At 36.8% G+C, this 21,888-nt stretch overlaps 3 protein-coding genes across 3 annotated transcripts; all 3 read left to right on the top strand.

Moving 5' to 3' along the window:
- The first annotated feature begins 990 nt into the window (after positions 1 to 990).
- LOC140768812 (protein YIP4b-like) lies at positions 991 to 4,100 on the top strand. Its single transcript, XM_073109233.1, has 3 exons — positions 991 to 1,621; positions 3,380 to 3,454; positions 3,555 to 4,100. The coding sequence occupies exons 1-3, from the start codon at positions 1,130 to 1,132 to the stop codon at positions 3,813 to 3,815; spliced, it is 828 nt and encodes a 275-aa protein (XP_072965334.1). The 5' UTR covers positions 991 to 1,129; the 3' UTR covers positions 3,816 to 4,100.
- A 2,418-nt stretch (positions 4,101 to 6,518) lies between these two features.
- Positions 6,519 to 10,100, top strand: LOC140768573 (large ribosomal subunit protein uL3-like). The gene is made up of 6 exons (XM_073108899.1): positions 6,519 to 6,626; positions 6,887 to 6,990; positions 7,596 to 7,706; positions 8,433 to 8,737; positions 9,089 to 9,498; positions 9,673 to 10,100. Exons 2-6 carry the CDS (start codon positions 6,906 to 6,908, stop codon positions 9,929 to 9,931), a joined length of 1,170 nt encoding a protein of 389 aa, XP_072965000.1. The 5' UTR covers positions 6,519 to 6,626; positions 6,887 to 6,905; the 3' UTR covers positions 9,932 to 10,100.
- Positions 10,101 to 10,579: 479 nt separating this feature from the next.
- Positions 10,580 to 20,872, top strand: LOC140768163 (polypyrimidine tract-binding protein homolog 3). The gene is made up of 15 exons (XM_073108320.1): positions 10,580 to 10,814; positions 10,992 to 11,061; positions 11,156 to 11,227; positions 11,329 to 11,405; positions 13,710 to 13,794; positions 14,526 to 14,658; positions 15,403 to 15,467; positions 15,541 to 15,590; positions 15,684 to 15,725; positions 17,623 to 17,674; positions 17,799 to 17,853; positions 17,942 to 17,955; positions 18,125 to 18,232; positions 18,324 to 18,467; positions 20,261 to 20,872. Exons 2-15 carry the CDS (start codon positions 11,005 to 11,007, stop codon positions 20,648 to 20,650), a joined length of 1,344 nt encoding a protein of 447 aa, XP_072964421.1. The 5' UTR covers positions 10,580 to 10,814; positions 10,992 to 11,004; the 3' UTR covers positions 20,651 to 20,872.
- The last annotated feature ends 1,016 nt before the right edge of the window (positions 20,873 to 21,888 follow it).

The following is a 21,888-nucleotide window of genomic DNA, read 5'->3' as shown; positions in this document are numbered from 1 at the left end:
GTTCTTGGGTTGTGCACGAGAATCTTGTTCTACAGCTTTCATCATTTTCTTTCAGAGACCTTATACTGCTACCGAGACCAAATAAGTTCAATCTTATCTCTTTTCCTGAAGTTGGTTTCATCTTTTAGTACTCATTTATTTACCTCGTTAAGCTGATTTAATGGTGAAAGATAGCTATTGCTATCCTCATGGGATCAATTTGCAGTCATAAAGGCATGTGTAGCTATTCAGGTTACATTCTATCTAGATATATGTTTGATATTTTACTGATGCTTCTCTTCCTGTTTGAGGTGAATAGCCAGACACCCAATTGTTATAATCCTTGTAAATAACCATGATTACCTAAATGCTACTGTTTTAACTCCAACATTGCTTCAAAATTCTCTATTTATGACTTGAGAAAATTGCACTTTACCTATGGTGGTCCGGATTAAAATATAACTATTAAACTGTCATTAATAAAAAAAAAAGAAATAATAATTTTGCTCTTATATATGTCACGGTAGAACAATGGTTCTTGCACGTTACCCTTCATCGACCCTCGTGTTAGAAAACATCTCAATAAATTATCATTTATTAATGCATTAAAAAAGATGTGATCACCTACTACAAAAATACCTTATATTACAGACTTACAGTAATACTAAATGCTAGCCATTAACACTCGAATCTTTTCAAATATCACAATTTAAATCAAAATATCCTAATTATCTAGTTTTATTCGGGAACAAAAATGTTTAAATATAAATTATGTACATCTATAATTTTACTTACCTTAAATAAGTTTTTATAAAAATTTATATTTAATTATTAGTTAATTTTGCCTGTGTATAGCTTTATTATACTTTTATCTGTGATTAGGATTTTTAATGAATATGATAACACTTACCTATACAAAATTTAATTAAAATATATGATTATAAAATATATTTAAGAAAATTTTAATTTATGAATAAGTATGCTTATGTACTAAATAAAAGGCCAAAATATGCTTTGATAACTCTTCTAGCCCCCGACCCGTCCTCGTACTCGAACTCGAACTCCATTCCAGATCTCCTCCTCTCTGATCTCCAATCCCCGATCCGTCGCCGTCGGAACCCTAACCCTAGCTTAGCTTCCCTCCTTGACGATGTCGATCTCCCACGGCGACACCGTCCCCCTCCACCCTTCCTCCCAATCGGACATCGACGAGATCGAGAGCCTCATGTACGCCGCCCCTTCTGCCACCGTCCTCCCCGCTTCGTCTCCTCCCCCTTCCATTCCTGTCTCCTCCTCCCCCTTCCTCCCTTCTAAACCAGCCTCCGCCACCTCTCAGCTTCCGCCGCCGCCCACAGTCGTCGTCCCCGTTGCCGCCGCAGCCGGAAATCATGGGGGCGTTGGATCTCGCGTTGGGATCGCCTCCGATGGATTCGGATCGGCGCCTAACACGCTTACCGAGCCCGTTTGGGACACGGTCAAGCGGGATCTGTCCCGGATCGTGAGCAATCTGAAGCTGGTGGTGTTCCCGAACCCGTTTCGGGAGGATCCGGGGAAGGCGCTTAGGGATTGGGATCTGTGGGGCCCCTTCTTCTTCATCGTCTTCCTAGGGTTAACGCTCTCTTGGTCCGCATCCGTCAAAAAGGTGAGATTAGTATCTAATGGTCAAAGCTGAAGACCAGTGAGATATTTAGATCTGAAGAAATGCATATCTATGATGGTTATAGATGAGGTTGTCTAGTGTTTGGTGGTGAGGTAGATATGAAATATCTAGTGGTGCTGGGCATTTGGTGAGGTAATTGCTGTTATTGATGTTGGGATTTATAGTGTAGGTTTTCCCAATTCTATTTTCTCCTGCATTCCATAAATTGCTGCTATTGCTTTGCTGTGAAGATGAAGGTAGACTTTCTAATATAGAGGACGGATTGACTTATCATCTTTTGTGCCTTGACTGCTAGTAAAGGGTGAACATTTTTCTGTTTATTTTCCTTCATGGTGGATTAAGTTGGGCTTTTATGAGAAGAGCATTTCCAATTTAGTTAACTCAGAGATCGCTCTATTGTGCCTGCATGGTGTTGCATCTTCAGTTTATTTCTGTATATAACCTATGAGTCTATCAAATTCCAAGTTCCACTTCTTTTATAATTTTATGTGAAATAAGGATATAACAATAAAAGTAGTGGTATTTCGAATTTTATAGACTTTTTGCTATATGTAGGATCTGTTGTGGTGATTGGTGAATCTGATTATACCTTTTATATGAGATATTTTTTCTTCGTTTCATACGGCTACGGCTGAACCTGTTAGCATGCTTAGGTCTGGTATAAATTTTTAATGTGAATGTTTTAGTGCTAAAGTCTTCATTTCTGCGAAGAATGACAAGCACCAAATTCACGATTGAATCAAGTAGTTGAAATCTAGGAAAAGCAAAGGGAGAAAAGTTACAACGGCACCAGTGCATAGCATACACACTCGAGCATTCTTTTTCGATAGCGAGAATCATCGTGCTTCATTGCATATTCTTTTGCATAGTGAATCATGTAAGCTTTACTGGCAGATTGAAGTCTCCGTGCTAATATTTGCATCACATTTCAGCTCATTTTTGTTAAAATTTATGTTTCCGGGACTTCTGTTCACTTAGAAAGTAATAAACTACATGTGACTTATGGGCTTGACACTTAGGTATAAACTATAAACTCTCTAGTAAAAGTGTAAAAGCTTGCTAATCGTAGGAAATTCTGGCCATTTTGTTTCCATGATCAATGAAAACTGAGTTGTTACTTTAGCTGAAAATTATTTTCAAGGTGATAGTGTATGATAGTTGCGTAAGAGAAAGAACTTCATCCCTGTAGTATAATTATTAATTGATTGTGCTTCTGATTAAAGATTTAATTTAGCTAGTAACTTGAAGGATGTCTCCTTTTTGTGTGAGGGATACATTAGAAGGTTGGTAGATTTTTCTGCTCTTCTATTTATGGGCATGCAAATGCTTCCTGTGAGGTGTTAACCTTGATATTTGTTGGAATATTAATTATTAAAATGTTGAAGTTGTGCCTAAAATTGTATTTGGTCTCAATTTTTATGTCTTATATCGTTGTAATTGTGCATGTCATTTAATTCCTGTTAACATCTTTCCTATCGACGTTCATTTATTATGAATTGCTTACCCCTGCACTTGTAAGATAACTTTATCCTCCTATTTCTTTTTATATGCACCAATTCACCAGTAGAATTTCGTATGTTCTGTTCATATCATCAGAGAATGAAATCACATGCCTGTTTTGTAGTGTGCTGATCAACTTTTAGGTGTAAGTTTCAGATTTCGTGGGTGCTGGATCTTAATTTCTTGTTGCTTCAGTAGTTGTGACAACTAACTTATATGTCTTATTCTAAAATGTTCCAGTCTGAAGTATTTGCTGTTGCATTTGCGGTACTCGCAGCTGGTGCTATAATTCTCACATTGAATGTTCTACTTCTGGTAATTATCTCTCATGTTTAAAGAACTCTTTTTCTTTTCTCTCATTAAGGGAGAGAAATTCCGTCTGTAATTGTCCGAAATTGTTCTTCTTTCTTTATAGGGTGGGCACATCATCTTCTTTCAAAGTCTAAGTCTTCTTGGCTACTGCTTATTTCCTCTGGATGTTGGAGCTGTAATCTGCATGCTGAAGGACAATGTCATATTAAAGATTGTTGTGGTGACTATAACATTGGCATGGAGCTCTTGGGCTGCATATCCTTTCATGAGTGCAGCAGTCAATCCAAGGAGGAAGGCCTTGGCCCTCTATCCTGTTTTCCTCATGTATATCTCTGTCGGCTTTCTAATCATTGCAATAGATTAAGGCAACAATGGGTGATAAAATGTTGTTATAGAGTTTCAGAATCATAATACAACTCTTTCGTCGGACATCAAGACAGACATATAGATATTAATCTCTACATCGCCGTGGCATTCTTTTGCTGATTGTTGTTAGTTCAATCTGTCCTTTGGAGAGACTAGCAGACCTCTCTCGGCATAGCTGTAAATGTGTTTGGCATTGGTTTCCTATTGTAAATGTCTCATTTTTGTCTGAAATACTTAAGTTTCTCTAATTCCTTACCATAAGAATATAGTGATTTGGAATTCCTGTCTTTCTCGCACTGAAGAATCATACAGTAGTGAAATTATGTAGAATAATATCCTCTTTTCTGTCTGTTGTGTGCTTTATTTCCTGTTAGCAATCTTGCTTTTATATTTCAAACTCAGCAATAAACACTTCCGGGTTATTCCAGAATGTGATAGGTCTTATGATTATTGTATTGACCGCTTTCCTTCTTACCAGGTTCCTGGAGTCTTTGCGTTTGGCCTTTTCCACCTTTAAACTTCACTACGATTTCTTTCGCCTATGAATCCTTGACTATTTAGTCAAATAAACATTCTTGACTAGGAAAAATGGCTGTCCCTATCTGTTCTTTTCTTACGACCCACTTGCTGGCCTTAATTGGGTTAAGTAAATTCCCCGGTTAAATCTAGGAAGTCTATGCCAACAGAGTGTTCTGTGGGAGAAAGCAAACTTGTGCGACATATATATATATATATATATATATATATATGTTGACAGATCATAAACTCATAGATTAATCATTAACTAAACAAAATGACTGAGTTGAGGAATTAAGCTAATTTTTTCTCAAAAAAAGAGAAAAAAAAAGAGAAACTAACTACTCTCCTAAAAAATAGACAATAACAGACTCAAATTATGCATATGCATATATCATTTCAATAAAAAATATAGTAAATATTAAATTAATATTAAATAGAATAAAAAAAAAACCTTTGTCACGGTCTAATTAGACTTAACCACTGCTCGCCTAACCAACTACGAAGTGACTAGCAAATTCGTAATTATTTTCGTGTGTTTTTTATTTTATTTTTATTAAGACTTTTTTTTCATGTAAGCAAGTACTGCCCGCCTCCTCTATCTCCTTCTGGTCCTATTCTTCTCTCTGATAATGCAATGCACTGCAAATAAAAGCATTGCTAATACCTCTCAACTCGGGCAATTTCAGAAAGGTACTCTATTGCTGTTATATATAATCATAATCACATTGGTTACATCGATGATTTTATTTCCCCTCTCTTCATGAAGTATAATCAATCTCTATTCCGGGTGGAGTAATTCCTTGTCCATCTCAATTAGTCTATTTAACAATAATATTTTTTAAAAGAATTTAGAAACCACACCCCCCCCCCCCCCAGCTGCAGGAAATTCCTGCATCCTATGATGCAGATGACCCGCTTCCCTCGTTACGTGTGTACGCAGCTAAATCAACAAAATAAAAAATAAAAAACAAAGAAAATTACAACTTCGTACCATCTTCCTGGCCGTTTTCCCACGGCAATTCTCGTCTCTCTCCTCCCTCTACAAACGCGCTCGTCCACGCGAATTTGCTTATATTTAAACACCCATGTAATCAACCGTTCAAATTACTCCCCTCCCCTCCCCTCCCCTCCCCCTCTCGCCTCGTCATAACTAAGGCAATAGGAAGAACAAGGAGGAGAGGTTTCGACCTCTCTCTCTCTCTCTCTCGTTCCAAGATATATATATATCATATAGTGATTGTAGACATGGAGGAGTTAACGGTGATAGACATGGAAGCAGCCCAGCAGTTGGTTCAGCTCAGCGGTGGAGAGGAGGAGGAGGAAGAAGAAGGAGAAGAGTTGGAGAAGGGTAAGACCAACAAGAAGAATAAGGTGAGCAAGGACGAGGAGGAGGAAGGAGGAGAGACGAGTAAATACGAGGGCTTAGGGCGAATAAAGGAGGAGGATGGCGACGAGCAACGGCTTCGGAGTGGAAGAAGGCAGCGTTTCCGGTCATTGGCAGCGATATACGAGGAGACAAAGAAGGCAGTAGGAGATAGGGAAGAGGAGGAAAGGATCAACAAGAGGGTAAGAAGTGGTGACGAGACCTTCTCCTTCCCTCTCAAATTAAAGATAGGGAGAGAATAACAAGAATAGGGAGTTGGTCATATGAGAGAGAGAAGAGAGAGAGAGAGAGAGAGAGAGAGAGAGAGAGAGAGAGAGAGAGAGGAGAGAGAGAGGTGTATAAATTCTCTATAATTTTGCAAACACTGCAGCTCTTAGTTCATGTTACTTAGTTGTCTTCCCTTGAATTTTTGATGCTTAATTTGTTGGTCAATTAACAACCAAAGAGTTCATCTTAAATCTTTATACCTCTCATTCTTATTTGCACTATAACAAACAGGATGTGATTGCATTGGGGAACATATTTAGAGATTGGGCTTTTCAATGCAGGTAAGCAATATATTCTTTTCCCCGGCCTGGCCCATGAACACACGTGGATCCGAGCACAAGTCGGGTTAGGCTTGAATTAGATTGGGCTCGAGCCCAAAGCTATCACGCAATAAGTTCAATCTGGGACTCCTCAAAATCGAGTCGAAAAGGTCCGACTAAGTTGGATTGGGTTAGAATCAACACAAGCCCAACTTATGCTTTATATATATATATGGAGTAAATAATCACCAAGGGGAGGCTATTTCGGACATTTTAGCTGCTTTCCCTCATCGCACTCGCGTCCATATAAATCATCGCTAGGGTTTTTGGGGCGAAGCCTTTCTGAGTCTGGAGACGGCGAAGTTGCTCGCTCGCGGAGGTAACACCTCCCTTCCTCTTCTTCCATCCATCCTTCTTAAGCTTCATTCCTTCCATTTCGCTGTTTACTTGAGTAGTTTATTTGTAATTAAGTTGATTAAATATTTCGTTTTTGGATCACTGTATTGCGGTTGGTATACTCTATGCTAATCTACAATCGCGTATTTTGTCAAATTTTGTTTTCCTAATAAATTCCCATTAGATTTGGCATTTTTGTTTCCCTTTTGAGTCGAACTTGGTAATGATTGATTTCTTCTTCAGGAGAAGAGAGAGCAGGAAGATGTCTCACCGGAAGTTTGAGCATCCGAGGCATGGGTCTCTTGGGTTTCTTCCCAGGAAGAGAGCCTCTCGCCACCGTGGAAAGGGTAAGATTTTTGTTGCCGTTGCTATCTATGTGTTTATTGTGCTGATGTAACGTATTATAATTTATTGGTTGGTTTAGTTTGAATGATATTAGAATCTACTCTGCTTGATGTGAAATGCAATTCTTTTAAATGCCTATACAAAATAGTACCATGTAATAGATCCTTGGTGATGTCTGCTTTTACTCTACATACGTAGGCAACAGTCCTTTTATCTTGTTGTATTTTTATCAGTTGGTATTTTATAACTTCACTTTTCTAGAATTTTATTTAGCTACTTGTTTGGAGTGTGGTATCAGTGTGAACTTGTGTAATGCGCATTGCATATTTTAACTTTTAACCTCACCCATACAGCCATACTACTGAGGGGAATCAGTTAGTAGTGACTTTTAAGAGTCCCTGCTTTTGGGTCCAATTGAGTATACAAAGTAAGCAATGTCTTTTGTAATACTTTGTCGATTCAAGGTTAATGAAGTTGACTTTTCCCCCCTGTTGTTTGGTTTTACTGTTCTGCATTATTTTGTACTAAGTTAGAAAAGCTGACTGTAAGTCCCCCTTTTTACATGCTGATGTGAATAATTTCTCATTCTCTGGGTGCACCAATGCAGTGAAGTCATTCCCAAGGGATGATCCCACAAAACCCTGCAAGCTCACAGCGTTCCTTGGTTACAAGGCTGGAATGACCCACATTGTTCGTGATGTTGAAAAGCCAGGATCAAGTAAGGATGTTACTCAACATTTATTTTCAATGTTTTAAAATATATATTTTAGCTCAGACTTATTTGCTACCTTTGATGTTTTATTGTATTACTGGAAAGGTGAGTACAACAAAATTATTTTATCGGATGTTCTTTTTTCTGCAAAATAAATCCTTCACTTCCTTTATTCGGCTAGTTTAGTACATTTTATTTACTCCCTAGCATATATGTTGAAGACCAACTTTAGTAGCTGTGGCATATGCATACGTGTTGGGGCATATAATAACTTCACCCCAACTTGTCTTCCATTTTAGTTCCCCATTCCATGTTTTGGGGTCTTGGTGTTTCCTTATAATGACCAGGGCCAATGTTTTATTCATCTGTTTCTCATGTGAGTTTCTTACTTCCTCTCTATTGTGCTGTAAAGTATTAAGACCAAAAACTAAAGTCACGGATCCATTGCAGACATTCAACATAATATCTTTAATGTTGTGGAACCTCTTAGAAATGGTCTGGAAGAATATTTCTTGCATTCTTTTGTTATACCAACTACTTAAATGGAAATTCTACCAACTTTTTTGTCTCCATGGGGCATCAACCAGTATGGTTTGTGATATTCCCTTTTTTATTTTGCTTCATATCAAATTCTGCTATTCTACATAATTAGTATTCATGTTGCCTCTCTTTTATGCGATAGGTTTTCAATCTTCAAAATCTTTTGGAGTTACAATTTTGTATGACATGCAGAGCTTCACAAAAAGGAGACTTGCGAGGCTGTAACTGTTATTGAAGTTCCACCTATGGTTGTTGTCGGAGTTGTTGCTTATGTGAAGACACCGCGTGGACTCCGCTCTCTAAACACTGTATGGGCGCAGCATCTGAGTGAGGAACTGAGGAGAAGGTTCTACAAAAGCTGGTACAAAAGCAAGAAGAGGGCTTTCACCAAGTACTCTAAGAAATATGAAACTGATGAAGGAAAGAAAGACATTCAGGCACAGCTGGAGAAGATGAAGAAGTATGGATCTGTTATCCGTGTGCTTGCTCACACCCAGGTACATGTTACATAATTTCAGTCATTTGATGTACCTGTTGAAGCATTTCTCTTGTCATTTAGCACTATTATGCTAGCTAGAGAAGGGCAGCGTGAATTTTCTTGAAAATCAAGATAAAATTAGGACAGTTATTTGAAATCATAACAGTTTTTCTGTTTACTTGCACTTTCCATTATTTATTTGACTTGCTTCTGTGGGTGATTTTATTTTTTGAGCTTCAATATCAACTCACAGAAATCTATTTGGCATTTCCATTTTCTCAATGTCGATGGTTTTTTTGCTTGTCAACTTCCAATGCTATTTCTCTGAAGTTTGTTATTTAATGCTTGTTGCCTGGTTCTTATGATTCAGATAAAAAAGATGAAGGGCCTGAAACAGAAAAAGGCTCACCTGATGGAGATCCAGGTGAATGGAGGTACTGTCGCTGAAAAGGTGGACTATGCTTATAGCTTCTTTGAAAAGCAGATCCCTATTGATGCCGTCTTTCAGAAAGATGAGATGATTGACATCATTGGTGTGACCAAAGGTAAGGGTTATGAAGGTGTTGTGACTCGTTGGGGAGTCACTCGCCTTCCCCGTAAGACCCACAGGGGACTCCGTAAGGTTGCTTGTATTGGTGCATGGCACCCTGCTAGAGTTTCCTTCACTGTTGCCCGAGCTGGTCAGAATGGGTACCATCACCGTACGGAATTGAACAAAAAGATCTATAAACTTGGTAAAGCTGGTGACGAGTCCCATACTGCTCTCACCGAGTTTGACAGGTAATTTCTACTTATCTTTACACTCTCCTTTTGGTGAGTTCCATAACTCAGTAAAATTCTAGGAGAAAGACTTGCTTTACATGTGGATGATCAAATTCAGTCATTGGCTAACCTTTCTCCCAAGTGGGCATGACTTTAATGCAAGTTTGACTTACTATTTCATTTCTTTAACAGGACTGAGAAAGATATTACACCGATGGGTGGTTTCCCACACTATGGTATTGTGAAGGATGACTATCTCATGATCAAGGGTTGTTGTGTTGGGCCCAAGAAGAGAGTTGTTACACTTCGCCAGTCGCTGTTGAAGCAGACTTCCCGCTTGGCTCTTGAGGATATCAAGATCAAATTCATCGATACATCTTCCAAGTTTGGGCACGGCCGTTTCCAGACGACTGAGGAGAAGCAGAAATTCTACGGCAGGCTGAAGGCTTGAGCCATGCATACCAATCGAGATTTGAGGGTGCTATCTAAATAGTTGGATGCGTTTCTTTTGTTGAAACAGTACCCCCTTTTGTAGTGGACCAAGTTGTCTTTCTTTGTTTCAGAGTGTGTTCGACATTAGTCCTTCTTTTGAGTTTTGATTAGAAATTTTGGACTTACAATATCCGTGTTTCTCTTGCAGTATCTCATTATGTATTAGATACATTTGAGTCGTTATTTGAAATTCCCAGCTGTGGAAAATAGCAATGCCTCCTATGATATGCTATTGGATACTGTGCATGCTTATGCTCGAACTATTAAGCCTACATGGCTACATCCCACTAAAAGCACGACTCGTGTTAAGTTGTTCCTGTGGTCCAAGATGATTGTTCTAAGGTTGTCTCACTAGTACCAAAAGATGATTGTTCTATTTGTTAAACTCTTTATTAAATCCTAATCCCTAACCATCACGTAGACTTCAATTTTGACTACATCTAACAGACGACACGCACGAGCTTCATATTTCCATCGACCAATCAAAACAAAGGAGAGGTTAAGGCAAGTGGAACACTTACTGTTCCGCGGAGTAGCCCAACGCTTCTTAGCTCAATCTATCGCAAGCCGTGGGACAAAAATCCACATCTATATCTATCCACTCTTCCTCTGTTAGGGCAAAACGGCCGCTTCGTTTCCCCCAAATCGGAGCTCCAAAGATTTTTTTTTTAATATAAAAAAAAAGTTCTAGGGTTTCCGGTTTCTAGGTTCCCAAAGATCGATCGATCTCGAGAGGAAGATAAGAGTTTAGAGAAGCCCCTAATGCTTGGGAATCGATCTCGTTAGCTCTGCCCCGAAATCTCCAAAAAAACTGCTTAGATCCTCCACTCTCATCGCTTAAGGTACTGGTGTTGTTTTCTTCTTTGGAATCTTTTGGTGTTTTATTTTGTTTCGTCGGTTTAGCCTATCATGCGAGCGTCTTTGGATCTCAATGCGTTGCTGCTCTTTTCCTATTTCTGGAACTTCAATGATCATTTCCGTTCCAAGGTTAATTAACTGAGGTTTTTGTGTGGTTAAAGAGGTTAAGCAAGGATGGCTGAGCCTTCCAAAGTCATACATGTTCGGAACGTCGGGCATGAGATATCAGAGGTACTTTTGTCGATATTTACAAGCTGATATATTTAGTTTGCTTCGATTTTTTCAAATTCTTCTTGCTCAATTTGCATGTCAACCTCTTTTGCAGAATGACCTTCTTCAGTTGGTTCAGCCATTCGGCGTTGTCACGAAAGTTGTGATGCTACGGGCCAAAAATCAGGTTTTTCCTTTTTCTTTTCGACATTGATGTTATATTTCCATATGTATTCATAGTGTTCTCTGTGAGTTCATTTTTTCTCATGGATATCTACTTATTCGCAGGCTCTTCTCCAAATGCATGATTTGCCTTCTGCTGTGAATGCCTTGCAGTACTATACAAGTGTTCAACCAAGTGTCAGGTAATAGTTATTGGCGTGTTAAATTTTTGTAAAAATTATTCTTTGCATCTAAAAAGGTTGTTTCTTTTTCTGCGATAATATTAAATAATCATCTGTTGAAACTTATCATTCCAAAATCTTGTTGCATCCTTGAAATTTGCTATAATTCTGATTTGTACTGGTCAATGGTACCTTGGAATTTTATTGCTGTCATGGATTCTCTGACAATCAATTGACCAACTCCAGCTTTCTTTGAGGCTTCTTTGAATAGAAATAATGAAAAAAAGCAAGAGCATTCATCTATAAGTTTGTTCTCCACCAAATTGTAGAATGAGTCCTCTGTATTTGAGCCCTTTATTTAGTCCTTTTAGGCCTATGTAGACTAAAATGCTCTAGAAGGCTAGATCTTCCTTTCGGTTCCTACCATGCAAAAGTTTAACCAAAGGATACAAACATCAATGACAAATTGAACTACTTTATTTAGTGCTTTCACTGTCAATCAATTGGGTTATTCTATTCCTTGGAGAGTTTGCTCTTTAAAGAGAATAATAGTAGAGGGGTGTTGGTCTATTAGTAAAGTAACCTATACAAACTCTTGAATGTTGGTAAATGTAAAGATGCAAGGCTTATGTTATTGAAAATCTTTTTCATGAGCAATGATTATTTCAAATTCAAGTCAGGGATGTCAACCATAAAGATAAGTTGATGTGAAAATCGATTAAGATGGCTTGGACATGTCGACCAGAGATATCATATTCTACCAGATTGGAGTAATTTTGTTAAGATAGAAGAGTCCTTCCGATAACAATGGAGAACCACAATTGGAAGGGGAGGCTGTGAGAACATATGTTTATACTTCATCTAACATAGACCTTTCTACCAAATAGAGAGGAAAGAAGATCCATATGGACCACTCAAAATAGTTGGGACTAAAGGCTTGAGAATTGTTAATCTTTTCCTCTTCATGGATGTTTTACTCCACCTGGTTTTCCCTCTTGTCTATTTGATGTTTGTCTTGAATTTTCAACTCTTATATTTATGGATAGCTTAAAGAGGTTAAGAAGTAATTTGAACCTCGTAAATGTTCTTTTTAAATTTGTTGTATAAGTTTGAATAGCATCTATCATCTAGTTCATGGGATATCTAAATTCTGAACATCAATGACAATAGTTTTTCCTTACCATTTTTTTTTAGTGTCATAGTTGTGTAGGACTTGTTTCTTCTCTCTCCTATTTTCATTATACTCACAACATAATAGAATAATAATGCACTATAGCTATTTTATAAGTTTGAATAGCATCTAACATCTAGTTTACATGAGATATCTAAATTCTGAACATCAACGACACTTGTAGTTTTTCCTTACTGTTTTTTTGAGTGTCATACTTGTGTAGGACTTGTTTGTTCTCTCTTCTATTTTCATTATACTTGCAACATAATAAAATAATAATGCACTATAGCTATTTTACAAGTTTGAATAGCTAGCATCTAGTTCACATAATATATCTAAATTCTGAACACCAGTGACACTTGTAGTTTTTCCTTACTGTTTTTTTTAGTGTCATACTTGTGTAGGACTTGTTTGTTCTCTCTTCTATTTTCGTTATACTTGCAACGTAATAAAATAATAATGCACTATAGCTATTTTACATGTTTGAATAGCATCTATCATCTAGTTCACATAATATATCTGAATTCTGAACACCAATGACACTTGTAGTTTTTCCTTACTGTTTTTTTTAGTGTCATACTTGTGTAGGACTTGTTTGTTCTCTCTTCTATTTTCATTATACTTGCAACATAATAAAATAATAATGCACTATAGCTATTTTACAAGTTTGAATAGCATCTAACATCTAGTTCACATAATATATCTAAATTCTGAACACCAGACACTTGTAATTTTTCCTTAACTGTTCTTTGAGTCTCATACTTGTGTGGGTATTGTCTGTTCTCTCTTCTATTTTTATTCAGAAAATCCTCTCTACCTAATGATCTGCTCTCTAGGTCTGTACTTTTTTGTTTTTGTATAGACATTGGCACATTAGTGCTTTATCTAGTGAAGTTCAATCATACTACTATCTTTTGCTTGTTTTGGCAGCACTTGTTAATTCAAACAGGGTATAAATATTTCTCAGTTTCATCTTGTACTTGCAGCATAATAGGATAGTAATGCAGTATGGTTGTTGTCTAGGTTTTTAATTTGTTTTACATAATTTTGCTTGTATTGCATCCAACCTGACGAGTAGAGGATCCTGCATGTTTTTCATTACCATATTTTCACTCTATTGGTAACTAACCTCTTTTGTTCTTGTGCTATTTCAGGGGAAGGAATGTTTACATTCAATTTTCTTCACACCAAGAATTGACGACAGCTGACCAGAATTCTCAAGGACGGAAATCTGATCAGGTAGATAAATATGTGGATGAATAATTTTGTGGTGGGAAGTCCGTAGTCTTTCCATAGAAGGTAGGTGGTCAGCTTTCATCATATTTACATTTATGGAGGAAAAAGAATAACAAAGTTGAAGGAGAAATAGCGGAACAAACTCAAAAGGGAAATGGAAGGAAGAAATATATATGAATAATGAAGGTAAAGACAGGTAATTGCATGAAGAAATATATTTAAAGAATCTAGTGGCTCGTGGTTCATCAAGATAGTTGATGGTGGAATTATGAAGCTCCAAGAATTATCAGTGTGAAAATTATGTAGAATATAGCACAATGGTAACAATTGGGAGAATGTTGAAGGAGATAATATGCTTAAGAAGAAAGCAAGAAAACAATGAGTAACTTACAACATATGATAATTTTGATGAGATAATATGAAATGTACATGGTAGAACTGTAGAAGGGTATTCAACTCAGAAAGCAGTTCTTATCTTTCTTTTTTCATGTCGAGGAATACATTCAGTAGCACTAATTGATATTCTATGTCAAAATATTAAGACTGTTGATATCATGTAAAATGTGCTGGAAGGACAAGAAGTTGATAATACGAATATTATTTTCTTGTCTATCTACTAATCATTATCTATATGGAAATGGTCCATATCTTATGTCTATTTTGTCCTTTTCTCATTGAATATTTATTCCACTTGATTTATTATTCTCTATCTTTTGTCTCTGTTGGGCGCTCAGGATTCAGAACCCAATCGGATCCTCTTAGTTACAATTCATCACATGCTCTATCCAATAACAGTGGAAGTGCTGCATCAAGTTTTTTCTCCTCATGGATTTGTTGAGAAGATTGTCACATTTCAGAAGTCTGCCGGTCAGCTTTCTGAAACTCATCTCTCTATTTTATTTGGTCTTCACAAATATTAGTTATATATTATTTTGAGAAAATTACAAATAACACCCTATATTTTGACTATATTACAAATGAAGCTCTCTTTTTATTACTTACAAACAGAGTCATCTATTTGCCAAAAAATATCAAGCTACATCTATCATCTAATAGATATAAGTTAACCCGGCTATTGGGTTAACTTAATTATGAAACCAAATTAAGCCCCCAAAATAGCTTGGAGACAAACCAAAGCATCTATTTTTAACAAAATAGGATGAAATCGAGATTCTAAACAACAATTCCCACAAGATCAGTGTATTCAAACTTATTTTATTTAATCTAAAAGGTCGTATAAGATGAGTGAGATGCGTGTGATTTAGAGAATTTAAAAATATCATTTGAAATAGACAAAATATTCTATTTTCTATTCCAGCCCACCGTGTGCTTGTTAAGTTAAACTTAATTCAGGGTGTTGTTTGGCACTTTTTAGCAAATATGAGGCTTTATTTATAGATAATGAAAAGAGAAGGTTTTATTTATAATATATTTAAAATGTATGGTGTTATCTGTACCTTTCTCTATGAGTTTGGTATTCTTTCTCTCCTTTTCCACTATGGAGTTTGGTCTCCCTATTATTGCAGAAAAGTAGTAAATTTTCATTTTATAATTGTCATTTGAGGAAGCATAATTGATAGCTCACAAAAATACCCATATCTGATGTTGTAGGTTTTCAAGCTCTTGTTCAATATCAATCACGCCAGAGTGCTGTCCAAGCAAGAAGTTCTCTGCAAGTATATAACTGGACTCTGTTAAATCTTCTTTGTTTGTTAGATCCTTTTCTGAAGAAGCTAATTCTTATTGTAGGGCCGGAATATATATGACGGTTGTTGTCAGCTAGATATACAATATTCAAAGTATTCTCTCTGCTATGTTTCATTTTCTTTCTTTTCACCTTTCCATGTCTGAATGTCTTAATGATGCTTCTTTCTTTTTCGTTCAAAACCCAGTCTCAGCGAGTTGCAAGTTAATTACAACAATGATCGTTCTAGGTATGTCGATAGCATACCATGCATACTATTTGATTTCGATTATTAATACATTTTTACTGTGTCAAATTATTATAAATTACTTGCTAGTTGATTGTAGGCTCCTTAAAAGAAATATTGTTGGATAATTAATTGACCTAAAAGCTTAGGTTGTTACATAAAAAATCTACATCATATGTCGTGCCTTGTTACAACTCATATATATCGCACATGGACAAATGATAGATAAAAGGAAGTGAGATCCCTTGAAACTGTCTCAAAATACATAACAAGAAATAGGGGTTAGGTAGAGCTTGCTGAGGTTTGAATCTAATAGAACTAGCTTTGGTGCTATGTTAGATAACCAAATGAACCAAAAACTTGAGATATTAGTAAATAGACCAACAATGTAGATCATGCCTTGATAAACATAAATTTTTGGGGAGCCTCTTCCTCCATAGACTTAAGAGATGATCTTTTAGAAAAGTGGTCCAATTTACCATCAAAGTGTTCACTTATAAGGTGTCAGCTTCTCCTGTGGATTGAGGTGCAATCTCATGAAGATTTATTCTAGGATTGATAATAAGTTAGCATGTGAAAAAAAAGCTAGTTCTCATAGTTGCCTGATGACGGGAATGAGACATTACAGGTAAGTTAGATGCTTCAGCAACCACCAATTGTCTCTATGGGCGGTAATGTTTGTACATATGATTTCTGTGCTGAAGGTTCTTCCAGGTAGAAGCTAGGATCCTTTTGGATCATTTGATGTTGTAATTGATAGCTGTTCAAAATGGTTAGAAACTTGTGGAGAAAAGAGGATAATATCACTTTATTTTCTGGCAAATAAATACAAGCCCCAATTCTTTGTAGCTGTCTTGTCTGTTAGAAGGGTATGATGTTCTTAAGGTTCTTAATCATAATGATGCCTTCTGGATTAAGATCATGCTAAATAAATTTGTAGCATGGATACTTGGCATGAGAGAGACATCAAGAGTCACTCACAATTGCTCCTGAACATAGATAACTATTCATTGATAAAAAGGGACCAGGAGAGATGGGCTTAAGTAACTGATTGGTAATTGGTCAGACGTGTCTGCAAGATACCTGTCTTCTGATAAGGGTCTGCTTATCCCATTGATAACCTAGGCTCAGACTTGTGGATCCAGTGGTTTGAAGTGAGTGAGTTTCCTAAAGCTAAATCCATATATTGCTTCATTGGAATACTGATGGGTTGGAAGGATTGGGGCTGCTTTGAATTTGCGTTTGTTCAGCAAGTCAGTATACCTCTGTGGAAGTTTATGGACAGATAGACCATGAGATCATTCTCGTGTACATTTGAGTTATACCCTAGGAATTTGTCTTCTATGTGCAGTATCCATGAAGGGACTAAGCATCTCTTTTGAACTGCCAGGGAAGTTAGGGAGCCTGTGGTAATAAGAATTCCAGATGTCATATGTTGTCACTTCTTTTTTATCATTCTGTAATACAACAAATCTTGTGTATATGCACTTTAGACACCTTATATGTCATACTTGGCTATTTGGACTACATGGTGGAACTAAGTTAGTCATACCCCATAGTATTAAAGCTGCTCCATGTTTGTGTAGTGTCTTAAGGATTACTAAGATCAAGCCAAGTATGGTCTGTCATCTGCTTCCTTAGGGAACAATGCCTTACATCATAACGAGCAGAGTTGGTCTTTAATTTTGTTGTCCTATCAATTTACCTGCATGGCACAACCAAGTTAGATATATGCCCAGGCAACTTTAAAGTCATCTCAATTTAGACATTGCCCCATTCATGGTATATCTTGATTCATCGGAATCTTTTCCTCTTATTTGTGCCGATCTATTTCTGAACCTTTTTTGTCATATATTTAATAATATTATTGGTTGTGATTATGCTTGTTGCTGTTGTTCAGAGATTTCACAAATCCATCGCTGCCTACTGAACAAAGAGGTAGATCCTCACAGGTAGTCTGTTCTTTCTTGTGCCTTCCTTTAGCATATTGTTATCTTTAAACATAAATGCAACAATTGCAAAGCTAATTATGCTGATGATATATATTGACTTGCTTCTTTCTATTGCTTGCAACAGCCTGGTTATGGTGAGGCGGGAGGATTGTATGCACTACAACCACCTGGAGCTAGAGGTACTTATTGCTGGCTTATTTCTCATCTTTGGTGTGTTTGTCATCTATATTAACTGACTTTTTACCTTTTCTTTTTCCTTGTCATCAGTTGCATTTGCACAGGTTGGTATTGCTGAACTTTTCAAGAGGTTTTGTTTCCTGTGTACTCCTCGAATTAAATAATTTATCTGATGTTAAAGTGCTGCTAGCCTGCTACATTAGTGTCTTATCAAATATATTCATTTAAGAATCTTACACAAGCATATGCATTGAGGCTATCATCTTTGTGTAGATGGGAAATGCTGCGGCGATTGCAGCAGCTTTTAGTGGAGGGTTGCCTCCTGGAATAAGTGGCACTAATGACAGGTGCACAATCTTAGTCACTAATTTGAATCCTGATGTAAGTCCAGACCTCCTCATTCTGCAATTTACAAATAGCTATTTCACTCCCCCACAAGCTTTTTATTCTTTTTATTGCACTTCTGCTGCAGAGAATTGATGAGGACAAACTTTTCAACCTATTTTCCATATATGGGAATATTATAAGAATTAAGCTACTTCGCAATAAACCAGATCATGCACTAGTACAGATGGCTGATGGGTTCCAGGCTGAACTTGCTGTACACTTTTTGAAGGTTTGCTTGCTCTTGACGTTGTACTTTGTTTTAACAATTGCATAATAGTTGACCCTTGGAACCTAGATTTGAGAATATCATCTTCTCACTTCTTCCATTTATGGAGCATATGGGAATCATGTTCTGGTGAAAATTTGACCGGAGTTAAATCCTAGTCAAATATCTTGGAGTTATGTTAATGGGGGCAACACATGTATATCTCCCAGTGTATTGAAAGGCGGAAAAGTTGTCCGCCTTGGCGAGCTGGCTGCCTTGTTAAGTGAGAATGCGGCAGAATAAGGAGGGTGAGTGCATACGGATTACAAAAGAAAAGATAATAAACCGATACAAATCCGAGAGAACCAAAAGGAGTTGAAGGGAATCCGATGGGAGATGAAAAAGGAATTTTGTGAGAGAATTTACCCCATGTCGTGAGGTATTGGGACAGTGGTGAGCCCACGAAGTGCTCACATACCTACGCCACTTTACCAGCATAATACATAAAAGAGATATATAGATAGATAGGCGTTGAGTAGGTTAAAATTCATTGATGATATCGGGAAGGGAATGAGGAGTACAGTGTGGGGAGAGGTTTATAAAGGGTAAAGAGGGGTTTGGTAGGGCATGGATTGTGGGCTTTATGGTGCCATGGGCCTTGTCAAGTTCACTTATGTGGCATAACTTAAAATCTAGGCCCACGGGCTAACATGGGTTAGGCCCTATTTTGTTGATTAATATTGGTGCTTATTTATGAATAAATCTCCTCTTATTCATGGATAGAAACCAAACCACGATAAATCCCAATCTAAATATACTGCACTATTAAAAAATTTATATATAATATTTTAAATCTCCTCTTATTCATGGAATAGGAACTGAACCACAATTAATCTCAATCTAAATATAGTGCACTATTGAAAAATTTATATATACTATTTTAGTATATACTATATATCACATTGAATATTTTAATTTTTTATATTAAAAATGCTAAATCGTCTTAGCGTCTGCCTAGGCATTAGACAGTGGGGTGACCACTTGCAAACCGCGACCCTCATTCAATACAATGATATCTCCAATGATTAAACAGTCTTTATGTAACTTTTGAGTTTTGATACGATTAAAACATCTAAAGAACTATATCAAGGCAGTACATTCTCATGCACCTTGGTCGACATAATAATTTATGGTCAGAAGCTTATTGCTACTGTTGTAAGTATGTCCTCCAGATGTAAAGAAGGATTTTTATTGCATTCACACTTAACTAGTGTCTCTGTGTTGTTATAGTCTTTGTAATTTCACATATTCCTGGAATTGAATTTCATCTATTATTCTAATTTACTGGCATGTTTCTTTAATTCAACAAGATATTCATGCCTAAGTCTGCTCTTGCTGTAAGTAGCTATCCCTCATTTAACATATGCTGAAATTGCATGGCCTTGCTTCTATCTTGATGAATGTTTGTGTGTCTGTTGTCACCTAAAATCTGCGCAAGTTTATGTCACTTTTGTACAAGCAGCCTCTAAAATCCCTGCCTCCAAACCCGTCTACTACATGCAATATGCTGATCTCATTGTATGGATTTACATATTATGTTCAGAATTATCAATAGTATGTGAGCGTATGTAGTGCAAGTAAATTTGGCACATACCTTGGTCTCATAGCTGTTCCTCAATGAACATCTCTATTTACTTCCCCTCCTACCAAGTAGGCATGCGGCCCAATTGCACCTCAGCTACTTTTTCTGATCTAAAAGTTTCATAGTTTGAACAGAAGGCAATCCTGTTGATGATAGAATCTGTTTTCTGCTGTAGGGGGCAATATTATTTGGGAAGAAGATGGAGGTTAACTTTTCCAAGTATCCAAACATCACCCCTTCTCCTGACACACATGAATATGCTGGTTCTAGCCTTAATCGGTTTAACAACAATGCGGTTAAAAACTACCGATACTGTTGTTATCCTACCAAGATGATCCATGTCTCTGCACTTCCACAAGACATCCAGGAAGATGAGATTGTTAGCCACCTGGAGGAGCATGGCACTATAGTCAACACCAAGCTATTTGAGGTGAATGGGAAGAAGCAGGCACTGGTCTTGTTTGAGGACGAAGAGCAGGCAACGGAAGCTCTCGTGTGCAAGCATGCCAGCAATGTTGACCGATCCGTCATCCGGATTTCCTTCTCCCAGCTGCAGAATATTTAGATGTCTGTGATTGTTGTGGAGGCTACCTCTCTTTTTTCTCTTCCCTTGTTACTTTATATTATGAGATTGGTTGATGCGGGACAATGTCAATGTGACATTCTGGTTTGTGCTTTTCCTTCTGTTGAATTGAAGTTCTATGACGATCCTGGATCAGTTGCACCCTTCTCTGTTTTCGGTTATACGATCTTAATGGTAGTGATGGATAGATGGAGACATGGTCAATGCGCATCATTTGTGATAGTTATGGATGCACGATAGGCATGCTTGACAATGCACCTACTTATATTTATTCTAATCATGAATTTCTTGTTATCTTCTTCCAGTAGGATATGAAAATTGCTTGTTTTATCTTAGGCTAACCCGAAAAATTTTCCAAGAAAGTTTTGCTTATTTTACTGATTTTTCTTTGAGCTTTCAAGAGCAGGAAAATTGCCTGAAAGGTACTCTTCCTAAAAAAACGACCAAGTTTGCAATACTGGAAGACAATGGGGATTTAATTAGGATTTATTTTAGACCAAGAAAAATTATCTTGATTTTTTGTTAGGTGTTTTGATTGTCTGATAAATGCTGTGATAAAAATATCAGTAAAGATAATGTAACTTAATAGAAATTATAATCACTAAATGTATATCATATTTTGATTATTTTGAGAAATTTTAGCAAAAAAATAATAATTTAACTTAACCTCCTCATAATTTACATAATATAGGTACCATCATAGTACACTTTTGTAATATATATATTATAGTCACATTATATTTTAATATCTCTTAATTTCTAGTAAGGATTATTTGATAATTTGAAAATTTTGGATAAGTGGGTGAGATGTCTCAATTTCCTTATCCTAATTAAACTCTAGGATAGAATATCCGGACAAGTGGAGTTTATCCGTTTCCTCCTCGTCATATATCTTTATTTCCTGTCTGGCAATGAAATTTTGCAATAAAAAGAGGGTAAGTGACGACTTAATGAACAAGTCTCATAATTTAGTAATCATCTACAGCTGGGCAAAGGAATGCATTGTAATAAGCCCAAGCGGAATATAGAGAATCTTTACAAACAGTTCTTGCGGTTTGGTCGCCACCACTAAGCTTTAACACGTCGGTATATAGGAAATTGCAATCCACTATTTATCAACTTCATCCCTCTTCTTCGCCAGAATTATTATCCTAATTTTTCAGAGGAATTTTGCATACCAATTTCGCCACCGTTACCAAGTGCTTATCAAATTTAATGCA

This window comes from Typha angustifolia, chromosome 10 (genome assembly GCF_048772165.1).
Source record: "Typha angustifolia cultivar Huaian chromosome 10, ASM4877216v1, whole genome shotgun sequence".
Classification (NCBI taxonomy): domain Eukaryota; kingdom Viridiplantae; phylum Streptophyta; class Magnoliopsida; order Poales; family Typhaceae; genus Typha; species Typha angustifolia.
Note: the sequence above shows the minus strand (reverse complement) of the source record. Positions and strands in the feature narration are given on the sequence as shown.

Coding starts and splice junctions, on each gene's coding strand:
- LOC140768573 (XM_073108899.1), top strand. CDS start 6,906: ATGTCTCACCGGAAGTTTGAGCATCCGAGGCATGGGTCTCTTGGGTTT. Junction 7,707..8,432: donor TGTTGAAAAGCCAGGATCAA/GTAAGGATGTTA, acceptor TATGACATGCAG/AGCTTCACAAAAAGGAGACT. Junction 9,499..9,672: donor GCTCTCACCGAGTTTGACAG/GTAATTTCTACT, acceptor TTTCTTTAACAG/GACTGAGAAAGATATTACAC.
- LOC140768812 (XM_073109233.1), top strand. CDS start 1,130: ATGTCGATCTCCCACGGCGACACCGTCCCCCTCCACCCTTCCTCCCAA. Junction 1,622..3,379: donor GGTCCGCATCCGTCAAAAAG/GTGAGATTAGTA, acceptor AAAATGTTCCAG/TCTGAAGTATTTGCTGTTGC. Junction 3,455..3,554: donor CATTGAATGTTCTACTTCTG/GTAATTATCTCT, acceptor CTTTCTTTATAG/GGTGGGCACATCATCTTCTT.
- LOC140768163 (XM_073108320.1), top strand. CDS start 11,005: ATGGCTGAGCCTTCCAAAGTCATACATGTTCGGAACGTCGGGCATGAG. Junction 13,795..14,525: donor AAGGACGGAAATCTGATCAG/GTAGATAAATAT, acceptor TTGGGCGCTCAG/GATTCAGAACCCAATCGGAT. Junction 18,233..18,323: donor TCACTAATTTGAATCCTGAT/GTAAGTCCAGAC, acceptor CTTCTGCTGCAG/AGAATTGATGAGGACAAACT.